General features: G+C 35.2%; 1 protein-coding gene across 3 annotated transcripts in view; it reads left to right on the top strand.

The window, feature by feature from the left end:
• The first annotated feature begins 1,794 nt into the window (after positions 1–1,794).
• Positions 1,795–13,237, top strand: part of ikzf2 (IKAROS family zinc finger 2) — a 32,966-nt gene continuing 21,523 nt past the window's right edge. Inside the window, exons 1-4 of one of the 3 annotated variants that reach the window (XM_067444319.1) lie at positions 1,795–2,237; positions 2,323–2,433; positions 6,550–6,598; positions 12,019–12,123. In XM_067444319.1, the coding sequence (XP_067300420.1) occupies positions 6,565–6,598; positions 12,019–12,123 (139 nt within the window). In that variant the 5' untranslated portion in view covers positions 1,795–2,237; positions 2,323–2,433; positions 6,550–6,564. Of the gene's footprint in view, positions 2,238–2,322; positions 2,434–3,235; positions 3,858–6,549; positions 6,599–12,018; positions 12,124–13,237 lie in introns of those variants that run through there. The other 2 variants (XM_067444321.1, XM_067444320.1) reach the window with 2 other exon arrangements.

The following is a 13,237-nucleotide window of genomic DNA, read 5'->3' as shown; positions in this document are numbered from 1 at the left end:
ATTGTGAATAAAATATAAGTTTATGAGATTTGTAAATTATTGCATTTCTTTTTTTATTCAAAATGTGTACACTGTAAAAAATTATTTAGAATTTTTTTTTACCTGGTTGCCTTAAAATTTTGAGTTCATTGAAATTAAAATTTTGAGTTAATATAGTGAACATTTTTTTGAGATTCGACAACCTTTATTAAAATATTTTGTAAGCATATTGGGTAATTTTGTGTGTTTTATTTCTGATGACACAGTGAAACATGTCAAACAGTGCTATTTTCATGATTTATCAATTTTTTTATGTGGTTCAGATACAAAAATATTTTGAGGTTCTATTTATTAAACAAATTTCCTTCATTGTAACAACTCAAATTTTTTATTTCAATAAACTCAAAATTTTAAGGCAACCAGGTTACTTACTTTTTTAAGTTAAACCAACAAAAAACAACATTTTTTTTTTACAGTGTGTCAAACTTTTTTGGAATCAGGTTTTTACCATATAAAATATAAAGATATAATATATATACTCCATGCTTTTTAAGTGCATTAAATGGTTAGTTCACCCAAAAATGTAAATGATGTCATTAATGACTCACCCTAATGTCACCCTAATAAAAACATCATCAAAGTAGTCAATATGTGACATCAGTTGGTTAATCTCTTGAAGCATCGGAAATACATTTTGGCCCAAAAATAACAAAAAGTGTGACTTTATTACACATCGTCTTGTCTTCCTTGTTTTTTAAATCCGCTAACAAAGATTGGAGGGGTTAAGAATCAGCGTATTGATTCATGATTCGGATCACCAATGTCACGTGATTTTTATCAGTTTGGCAGTTTGACGAATCATGAATCATTACACTGATTCATAACCATTTGAATCTTTGTTTGCGGATAATTTTCATTTTTTGATGAACTAACCCTTTAAATGCATTAGCAGGGTTTCCCAAGGTTTGAGAAGTAAGATAAATGATATGCTTTTTCAGAAAGAAAGAAATGTGTATGTGTGTATAAGATTGATCCAGGTGTTGATTAGACACGTTTTAATTCATCATCAATTACTCAAGGAAAGAGTGTTAGTGAAATCGAAGACTTCCTGTTTTTCTTTTCTTTTATGTAACTCTCTTAAAGCACCTCACTTTCAGTAATACATTTTAATATCCACATCTTCAATTTACTGTAAAAGAAACAACCTTTCATGACTAATATGACCTGCTTTGATTCCTCTGTTCATCTCAGTAAAACAGCTCAATAACATGTCGGGTGAATTCAGGGTGTTTTGGACACTTTTGCCATGTGAGATGTGTTGGAAGTGTCCCAATCACCCTGAATTCACCATATTCTTATCCAGAATGAGAACCTAATGGCAGCTTATTCACAAGATCATTAGTGGTCAGTTTGTCTGACTTTATAGAATTAAGATCTGACTTGAAATTGTAACTGATATGTATTGTAATACTATGAAATTTAATGAGTTGTGATTCCTCAGCATTTGCAAAAAGGACTTTTGTTTCACTGACATCAGCTCTTCACAGTTCTGACAGGATTCCAACTAGGTCAGTTGTGTATTTTTCTTGTCGACCAGTAGAGGGGGCCCAAGAGAAATATTACTCTTTATTACAATTGCCCACCCTGGATCTTTTTATTCTATTTTAATGTTTTACATAAAAATGAATTTGCCTGTAACAATTTATTAATTCATCTTTTTCTTCCTCCATATTATAAATGTTATTGAAAATATTATGCTAAAACGAAAACTAGCCTAAGATACACTAAGACCATTCAGTAGGTATTTGAGGATGTGTAAAGACCCAACAGTGGTCACTACTAGAATTATAATGAATGCCTAGATAATCGAAGGCTTATAATGTTAATAATTGTAGTCATCGGTTAAAATATAGGATGTGAATGTAGGCTATTACAACATGCAACCACTTTAGAATAGCAGCTTTAATTCCAGTTTCTCTCCCTTGTGTTTTTATAGATACCTAAACACTGGAGTTCACGCCAAGCGCATGATAAATGCAGTGATAAGGCGTCTAATCGATTACCGAGTGGAACTGATAGATCCGTTTCTCTGAGTCAGACGGTCGCTGCTGTCCGTTCTGAAGATGGAGGAAGCAGGCGAAGGGAATCACTATTGCTGCCCGTCTATCGCACTGCAGTGGACACTTAATATTTAGACGCTATCTGTAACTCCATATCAGATGATATATGGACGTGTGTCACCTCGTGCATTGCTAAAGGTAAGATAAAATGTCCGTTTCAAATGTTAAGGGTTTCCTTTCTTTGTTTAAAGGGTTTATGCGTCTGTATATTCTGTTTTGACAGGTCCAGGACGCCTATGGATCAAGGTGCGAATAATGGGGGAGTTTGACCCCACCTAATGAAGGGTTGTACCCACGCAAGTTGTTGGTCTCAAAGTGTTTATTCTTTTCACATGTAAGTATCCGTGCGTTTCAGTAACTAATAAAGTTATATTACAAGTTAGTCAGAGTGCGCCAAACGTATGGCTCGCGAAGATAATTTAAGGTAACCATAGCAACAGCTGTCTGCTTGCTCGCGTTTTGTTTTGCTTATAACATAAATACTATCATTAGTCAAAATTCGCACAATAGCCTTGGTCACTTGTTGCGACTGTGAAATTATTTGTCCTAGCAGTGTGGGTAACAGGTAACGTAAAGGAATTTTATTGGAATCGAAATCGTTTCTGTAGGCGGTCGGTTGAGATTGTTTTCGCGCAACTAGCGCGTGCATATCTAACTTAATCTTAAACTTTATATTTGAAAGACGTTTTAAACATCACTAGTTTTTTGCGATACATTTACAATGGTTAAATATGTTTTATCGTAATAAATTACGCTATAAATGTTTTCTTCGAGCAGCTGAGGCTGTCGTCATGGCGTACACACTCCAACTTGTAATCTAACTTCCTTAAACAAAACGCTTGAAATGATTTAAACGTATAACTTACTTAAAATAATACTAATACTAATACTAATAATACTAAATAATAATAATAACTATACTTTTAAGCTATACTTTTAAGACCCCCCTCCCCCCATCCTTGTGAATTGACACTACCCACCCCCCAACCCAACCCCATAATTCGCACTCTTATTAATATTTATGACTCGTGTTTGTAAATAAATAAATCGCCGTAGCTATTTATTTCGCATCATGACAAGTTAATGACGCGCCTGCTTGCCAAACGCCTGTATTTAATGGATGTGAATTAGCCTACTGTCGGCGTTCATCATATGAATACTGAGCTGCAAACGAAGCATATAGAAAACATGCACACAGTCACCCCACAACCTTTGATGGAGTGTTAGACAGGTGGAAATATTGGGCTCTAAGCCTGTTGTAGGCAGTTCCCATCATTTCCTTATTTATGGCTTATAATTCCCTTGGAACCGGTGGATCCAGTTGAGTATTCGTCTTAGCCTGACATCGATTGACCCAGGTGTTGAACAATCACAGGTTTCACTTCACTGTCAAAGCAGTTTCAGATCAGAGGAAGAAATCTAATAGTCGGGGGAAAGGCGCTTAGACGCGTGTGAAATGGAAAAGCTGACGGGCTTGTTCGGCGCAAAGGAAGTCACCAAACGATAGAAACCCAAGAAGCAGCTTGCTTCCTAAGTTTTTTTCTTTTCTTTTTTTCGTTTTGGTGCAAGATCGTCCCCTGTTTGTGACCAATATGAACTCCAGTTGAACATGACAGTCATCAGAGGACTTCATCAACACAGTAGACTCTGAAAAGCCTCTGTCATTGGAAATAATTTCACGCGTTTATTTATTTTTTTAACGCAAGGATTTCTTTGGACACTTATTTGCGTTTTCACAGGGGGGAGACCATCAAAAAGGTAAAAGTTTAATGCATTAATTTGTTATGGTTAACATCTAGTAGAGTCTTGTAATTCAATTAAAGTCCGGAAAGATAGTTTTTTTTATAATGCTAATATTTATATATGCTACTTTTGCCATTTTGTATTCCAATTCTGTGGCATATCATAAGTGACACATATAGTAGCCTAGGTACTGTATAATATCTTTATGAACATCAGTTTATGGGTCAGTGACATGACACTAAATTTGTGTTCAAAATTGCATGAGCATCCTACATATCCTCTATGATGAACATGTTTTAGGAAACATGTTTTTTTATATATTATATAAAAGATTGTAACTGTCCAAATAAATGCTAAATATCTATGCTATATAAATATAAGTATCACTAAGAGGTTGACATTCTTTAAAATGTTGGTGTAATACGTTTGATACCATATTTTATGTATATTTAAAACAAAAATGTTGACATATTAATAATCAAATTTTATATTATTAATATTTTAAAAACAATTAAGTCAGGATGGCATAACTAACATGCAGGAAGCCATTTTGTTTTAATGTAACAACCATAAAGCAGAGACCCCTGTAGACCCTCACGACTGTCATGATTTTTTTTTTTCACGTCTTTTGAAATTTCATTAAAATCTTTTTAATTTCATTGAAATATTTTTGTCCAGGTCAAATAGTGTAACCCTAAGAAAACGTATTTATCTCTGTGACTCAAAAATAATAAAAAAATAAGTAAATAACAATGATAATGATGATATAGTGTAGGTCCGTGAAAAGTATTTTAGTGCTACTTAAGGGTTACACCACATGACAAGATTTTTGTTTTTGTAGAAAATGGTTTAAATGCCCCCCACCCCCCACAGATGTATGATAACAGCATGAACCCAAACGTTACATTTCTAAGAACAGGGTACATGTATTTTGTATAACATTTTTGGCAGTTCTCTTTTTTTTCTTTCCGGACATCCTTTTTCATCATTGACCGATATAACAAATGTACCATCAATTAAAACTCAAAGGGGTTTAATTAGTAGATGAAAGTAGTGTACTGATATTCACAAACTGATTAGGGACTGTAGTGTAATGTTATAATACTAGATGGTGAAGGCTGTGTATGTGCGTAACGTGAACGGTGTGTATGCTGGGGGCCCTGGAGAAGCGCAGCACCATATATAAGGCCAACTTTACTCCTAATGCTTTGCATGACATTTCATCACGCTATCATTGTTTAGTGCTTTTAATTTGAGGTATCAATTATTGTACTAATTTGGTTGTATTACCATATCAAGGAGCTGTAATTTGTGTCTTGTTTATTTCAGAAAGTTTGATCAGGGTCAGCGTATCCATGTTTACTGTCAGATTATTCCTCATAATTTATGGGATTTCAGGAAAGTTGGTTCATTTTATTGTGTAGTTTCTGGCTTGATGAGGGCTTAAAAGCTTATAACTTTATAGTTTATTGATTTATCAGTGTTTAATGTACTGTATGTGTGCACGTTATTGTTATTAATGCTTTAAGGACCGTGCATTGTCACATCTTTTTATGGAAGAGATGAAATATATTATAATACGATTTTGTTATTTTATTAATCAAACAGTTGTGCTTTAGCATTTGAAATTTAATAAAGCACAGCAGTGAATGTATATTTATTAAACTGCTTGGTTTACGTGATATTTACTGAATAGGTTTAGAAATACTCAACAAGTTGAAATAGAAATATATTGCATTTCTCTTTCCAAACCTGACCCAGTGCTTGTAGATGACCTAATTGCTGTCATAAGTGAGGTTCTATAAGGACATAAGGATTTGGGTCTAGGCCAAGAGAATATATTATTGCACATGTACATGGATCTGTTTTTGCATTTTCCGTCCGGCAAAACATAAACAGCATAGTGTAGTTCTTATTTTTGGTGCTCAATAAACGTCACCGATTCGCTCATTTTATCTGTCCTCCCAACTGAGCATTACATGTCCGTTTTAGATTGTGCTCTTATATAAGCCTTATATTTATTGTTTTAATTCACATGAATTAAACCTGTATAGTTTATAGCATCATCTATATCGTGGCTAAACTAGTTTCTATCCAGCAATAAGGTCAGCTTGTTATGACCTGATGGACTATACGCTGTGCATTTTTACAGCTCACTTGCTCTGTCCAAGCATTTAATTTTAGGCTTATTTTATAAGGACCTGAAACTTTTTGAAAATGTTGATTTTCACACTTTGCATGCATCTTTTTTTGCCTACCCAGGAAGTTGTCACTTTATATGTTACTTCCCTAATACTGTACAAGACCATTAGATGTTGTATGAAGCGAGAGCATACATGGCACTGATATAGACAGTTGCATTCAGTTCAGAAAAGCTAAAAACTGTAACAAAAAAGGTTAACATTGAGAAATCGTACATTCGTGTATTTTTTTAATGTGCCAGAGACGTGTACTGTTTTTGAACAGAAAAATTTATCACAAATGTCGACATTGTACGTCTAGTGTTTGCACCTTGGTGTTGCATAATTTGGAGGAAGACCAGAACATTATTATATAATAATTTATTTTATTTCCTACATTCAATGTAATTAAAATCAAATGCAAATATTTAAAGAAACCTGTGCTAGTAATGGTTGTTAAATGACCAATTGTACATTGAATAATGCAAAATCCTACACCTAATTTATAACTCATCTTCATTTCACAGCTCTGCCCCCTGAATATGGAAATGGAGGCGTCGAATGGCTATATTGCAAGTAAGTAAAGTATTTGCGCACATTTCAATGACCACTTAAAAATATATTATGTATATCATTTATTTAGTTCATAAAAGCATGCTGAATGCCCTTCGTTTGGGGTTCATGTCTGTCATGTTCATTTAAAATGTTTATTTCCTCATTGTTGCCAACTGTATAATTGTTATACTAGATGAAAGCTAATCAGAGACAATGAAAGATTAATAGGGAAATAATAGTACAGTAATAGATCTACTGTAATCATTCAGAACACGTACAGACCTAAAATAGTCAAGCAGTTCCGTCATCACAGTGTTTTTATCATGTCACCTGCTGCTACCCTCATGCTGGGTGTGTATGTACCACACACTTTATTAGGTTTAGACTTGAGCCGATTGATAATGAATTCATCATTTTCCTCACTTCTTAAAATGAGCGGCACATATTTGGACCAAGGTTTATCAAGGAATGCTTTCTGTAAATCAAATCGGAAAACCTGGTCAAGAAAAAGCGTATCTATTACTTTTTGCATCGTAGAAATACTTTGTTGCTTTTTTTACATGTTGATTTATTTAAGATATGCTATCTAATTCCGACTGCACTGTGGGAGTTTGTCTGAAGCTGCTTTATGAATATGTGCAGTAGTCAAGCAAACTAGCTGCCCCCAAAATCCAGTTGAAAAGCATTGACTCTTGGCTCCCCTTGAGATTTGTTATCTGGACGGGGCTTCAGTACCAGGTGCACAGTGGTACCTTCAAGCCCGTTAACTCCCCCGGCAGATTCCCTCAGATGGAACATGCTGATAAAAACGTCCCTCATCTAAAAATTCTTGCAGGTGTCTTGGAAAATGAAAAGTTTACAGTTTAATTTGGTTCCATAGACTCTTGAAAGCATTTTTCCTTTCTTAAAGGGCTCGTTATATTTGAGAAACATGAATGATTGTCAAACAACTTGTTTTTGAACGGCATTGTCACATTTCAGAAAATGTAACTTTTCATATTGAAGTGGTTAATGACTGTGTCAGTGTCTTCACAGCAAGAATTTGTGTATTTTAACATAATTTACACATCTTTTTTTCGGTTTAAAACCACTTGCTGATGGTTTCCCTCAGAACTAGGAATAGTCAAATAGCTTGGTTTCTGTTTCCTAAACAGACAGTCTTAAGTTTTTCCATCTCAGATCACAGGCTAACACTTGAACCTTTTGTACAGTAAACTGCTATTGATATGCTAATAAGACCTCGTCCCCTTCAGTGTGTCCTTTTAAAGAAGGGCAGTTCAGCGGTGGCAGGTGGCGAGGAGCGTGAGTGGGAATGTGTTTTGTGTTTGATGTGGAAGGATGGTGTGGAGGTGTGTGGATGGACAGGATAAACCTGATCCACGCTCGAACCTTAGCGTCTACAACATGCCACAACCAATCACTCTCTTTCCTGGGAGAACTGATCCTGTTAAAAAACGTCTCTTTTTTGTCTAGTATCGCCGCTCTGGCACAGAACCTGTCTCCAGGCTCCACCCACTACTAATGCAATACAGCCGACGGCAACCATGATGCACAAATCACTTCAAAGTCACTGAGTTTAATGAAAATATTTGCACCAGGGTGGTTTCAAATAGTGCCAGACACATAATTTTTTGTATTTAACGTTCACTTTTTATGATTCAATCAATACCTCATGAATAAAATCTTTTTTCCCTCATTGAATATCCAATTTTGCTCTGAAAACATTACACAATCATACGTGTTGTGTTTTAAGTGTTTTTTCTTTTACCCGTGGGCCACTATTGAAACACCCCCGATTAGTTTCCTCATCGATCCACTAAAAAGTGCATGGAACAGTCCATTCTGTAGGCTGCTGTTTGATTTGTATACACAGTCTCAGCGAATGAGTGAATCGGGATCTGATTCTGACTCAGCACTGTCACAGGCCAGACCTGTAGTCACTCCAGTAGTCTCCAAAGAACCTACGGATTTTCAGCATGCATCACTGCATGGGGGCAGATGGTAGCCTTATTAACATTAACCGTATGCTGTAGGCCGCCATTACAATAGAGCTGTAGGGCCATCAAAAATAATATGTGTGGGAATGTCAATGTGATTTATAGAACAAATGAAACAAAGTGGAATCATTCTAAAACTGAGAAAACCAAATATTAAAGTGCATCAGAGATTGTTCAAATGATAACATAGCCAAGTGCACACTGGAAGGCTGCATAGTTGGGAAGCAAGACCTATAAAGAAAACAAATAGAAAAAAATAAGCATAATTTATAATATACCACCATTTAAAAAGTTTGGGGTCAGCAATATATTTTATTTCATGTATTTTATTTTTCATGTATTTTTATTTTTTCAATATTATTATTTTAAAACAATTTATATTTTTATTAATTTTAGGATGTGTTGAATTGATCAAAACTGACAGTGAAGGCATTTATAGGGTTAAAATCTCTCTCTCTCTCTCTCTCTCTCTCTCTCTCTCTCTCTCTATATATATATATATATATATATATATATATGTATTATTTGCAGTGTTGAGAATGGTTGTGCTGCCTAATTATTTTTTGAATAATGATAAAAAAACAATAAAAAAAAAATATACAAAAAAAAAGTATATACACATTTCTTTTTTTTCTTTCTAGAATCCAGAAGTAAATGTATCATGGTTTTCACAAAATTGTTAGGCAGCACAACCATTTTCAACATTGCAAATAATGATACATGTTTTTTTGTGCAGCAAATCTGCATATTTAAATCGTTTTTAAATATCATGTGACTCTGAAGAGGGAAGTTATGATACTGAAAATTCAGCTGTCATTACAGGAAAAATAATCATTTTAAAATATATTACACAGAAAATAGGTATTTTGAACAGTAATAATATTTCACAATATTACTGGTGTTACTGTATTTTTGATCAAGTAAAGGCAACAATAGTGAACCTGAGAGACTTCTTATGTTAAAACATCTTACTTTAAAATATCTTACCCTAAAATTTTGAATGTGTGTGTGTGTGTGTGTGTGTGTGTGTGTGTGTGTGTGTGTGTGTGTGTGTGTGTGTGTGTGTGTGTGTGTGTGTGTGTGTGTGTGTGTGTGTGTGTGTGTGTGTGTGTGTGGATGTGAAAGAGAAACATCTAAATGACTTTAAAGTCAAACTGTGAGTCTATAAATGTGCACAGGTTGATAAGCTTTAGGCTTGTTGTACACGCCTGGCATTAGAAATATTTATCGCGGTTCTGTTTAGATGTTGGATAAGAGCGCACTTTCAGCTGCTACTGTACAAGAGTTTAGTTTGCTCTCTCAGATCTTTTTTCCTGAGAACCTCTTTCATGCCGGGAGGCCATCAGACACAGCGCTCTGTTATGGAAAATCCTCCCCTCAGCCGTCACTCAAATCGAAGTGGCTGCTTGTTTCCCGTTGCCAAGGGACTGCCGGTTACCTGAGATTTCCCTCAACCCCGGCACCGTAACCGGAGACAGGCTTTGGGATTGTGTCATTGGCTGTGTCTCCCGAGTTGCTCTCCCTGTCAGAATGACAGTGTCTGTCTGCCAGCCTGACAGCACAGATATCTGTCGTCTGATATACCTCAAAGGCCCTCGTTTACTGATTCATTTACTGTAATCACAAATGTAATGTTTTTAAGACCTTTATAGTTCACGAAGGGTGGTGTTTATTGTAGTAAAATGATTGACCCTGTTGATTCACAAGAAGAACACAGACAAATCAATCATTAAAAATGCCATGAATACTGTTTTAGAGCCCTTTGGCAGACTCACTTTGCTACCTAACAAACCTGTTTGAAGGAGGGACTGACTAGATTTTGAGCTTTGGTAAGAGATATAACAGCCAGCTTAACTGTGACATCCAAGGTACTTTCCAGTCATAAACGTGGAGTTCAAGGAATGATCTAAGCCGTAATGCCGCCCTTGGTGGTTGTGTGTATGCATAATGCAAGCATAAAGAGCTGTCTAATGTCGTTGCCGTTGTATTGAATGTTTGGCTCTGAAGGGGTCAGTGGGTAACGGGATCAGGGATCAGGAATCGCTCCCCCTGAGTGGACGTGCTGAAGTCGTATTATTTCCCGATGCCAGTGCATGGCTAGTGCAGAGAGATGAGGAAATCCAATCTGAATCTTAAGGATGTGGCTGAAAGCTTAACAACCTCTCCACAAATGAGTTGATGGCTCACCGTCTCTGTAAACTGAAGTGTTGAGCTGGTCATTGACCCTAGAGAAATTTCAGCTCTGGTAACAGAGACGGGTTCTATTAAAAGCAGTTAGTGTGTACAGTACCTGAAAACATGGGATATGTTGCTCTCTTTTACCTAGGTATCAGTGAATATTGTAGAGGATCGTAGACAATTTTAGCTGGACATCTAGTATTTAACAGTAGTGTTCACTGTTCAGTACTATGCGAAGTGAATATAAGCAGTTGTTGTGTATTAATTAATTTATTATATGAATATTATTTTAAAGTTTTTAATCATTTATATAGGTGGAACACTGCTTACCTGGCAAAATTTAGTAACTGTGTGTGTGCTCGTGTGCGTGTGTGCGTGTGTGCGTGTGTGCGTGTGTGCGTGTGTGCGTGTGTGTGTGTGTGTGTGTGTGTGTATTTCTATGCTGGTGGGGACTTCAACCTGAATGCATGCTGACTGATGGGGACACTGTGGAACTAAATTGAGGTCCTGATGAGGAAACAAGCTTTAAAAATCATACCGAAAGAGTGAAAATATAAAAATGCAAAACGATTTATGTGATGGGTAGTTTTAGGGCTAGGGTTAGTGTAAAGGGGTAGAATATTCAGTTTGAACCGTATAAAAACCATTATGTCTATGGAAAGTCCCCACAAAGATATTGTGTGTGTAAATAATATATAATAATTTTCAAAAATCATTCAGTTCAATTAATCAGACCACATTTTTTGTTACCTGACAAAACTTTTTTTTTTACATTGTTCGGTGTATATTTGAGTTTTAAACAGTATGATTGAATATAGAAACTAAAAAGTATTAAGAAATAGGCTACAGTATGAAGTAGATTTGGGATTTGAATAGAAGGCTACATGATTTTATCAAGCAAGTTCGTCTTTGCTCTATAATATGGTTCATGTTGTGTAAGAAAAAACATTAGTGAACATGTGTTTTACTTCATATATGTTACTATATTAGAACACTGTATTGACTAATGAGCATTAACTGTTGCATAGTTTAATGAACAGTATCCAGTATGAAGCTTTAAAATGCCAGTAAGAAATGCATCTAGAAGAGTTCTTTATTCTGTTTCATCTTTGATAGATAATCAAAAAGCGTGGCTTTTATAAGAGAGTTGTTCCTTGAACTGTCTGCTTGTATAGATCTGAGTTCAGAGCTGCATTTAGCCACAATAGCTATGCTGCCTGGAGCAAGGCAATGTCCTCAGTGCACTTGTTTCTGTCTGTCTCCTAGGTAACGGCGATTGCTCTCCCAGGAAGGAGAACACGAGAATGCTGGTGGACCTGTCCACCAGCACACCCAATGGCCAGCGTTCCCAAAGTCCTGATTCCCCTCCTGGTAAGTAGGCCTGTCTTCTAACAAGTCCACTCCCCTCAATAATAATAATAACAATAATAATAATAATAAAAATGTATTTGTATAGCACTTTTCATACATGAAATGCAACTCAAAGTGCTTTACAAGAATAAAAAAATAAATAATAGGAATACAAATTCACACAAAGTATATAAAGAGTAGTATATACAAAGTATATATATATATATATATATATATATATATATATATATATATATATATATATATATATATATATATATATAAAGATTAAACAACAGAAAGGTTCAAAATGTTAAATAAAGAAATTCGCCAAATACAACGCCACCTCAATATAATTAAGGAAACTGACAAAAAAGAAAATTGTATACTTGTTATACTGATAAGCAACTTTAAAAAGCTATGTCTTAACCCTCCTTTTAAAAATTGTAATGCTTGGAGCCTCTTTTACTTCCTTTGGTAGAGAATTCCAAATATTTGGAGCATAGTGGCTAAAAGAAGTACCACCAGATCGTTAATGAATTACTGTAAAATGTGCCAGAAGATTAACTCTAGAGGATCTCAAACTACGATTTGGAACTTATCTTGACATGCAGTCTGAAATGTAAAAAGATGCCAGATTATGCAGTGTTTTATAAACCAATAAAATAACATTGACTCAGTCCTTTGATGAACTGGTAGCCAATGTAATTCCATTAAAACCGGTGTAATAAGCTCTCTCCTTTTTAATTTCATTAGTACTCTGGCTGCTACGTGTTGTATCAATTGTAATTTCGCTAAAGAACCCTCAGGTAAACCAGTGTATTTAGCATTACAATAATCAAGATGAGAGAAGATAAAAGCATGGATGAGTTTTTTTTTTTGTTTTTTTTATCCTCCAGGTATAAAAAAAAAAGACAAATATTGGCAATATTTCTCAGATGATAAAAGCAAGTTTTTGTCATTTGATTAATATGAGACTTTGAACTCAGATCACAGTCTAAAATGACACCCAGATTCTTTACTTCTTTCTTGGATTGTAGGGTTAAGCTACCCAATCCAGATTCTGTCCTCTCCCGCCCATGTTTTGGGCCCACAATAAGAATTTCATTTTTTTCTTTGTTCAGTTTCACACAAA

This window comes from Pseudorasbora parva, chromosome 5 (assembly GCF_024679245.1).
Source record: "Pseudorasbora parva isolate DD20220531a chromosome 5, ASM2467924v1, whole genome shotgun sequence".
Classification (NCBI taxonomy): Eukaryota; Metazoa; Chordata; class Actinopteri; order Cypriniformes; family Gobionidae; genus Pseudorasbora; species Pseudorasbora parva.
This window is presented reverse-complemented; position numbering and strand designations above follow the sequence as displayed.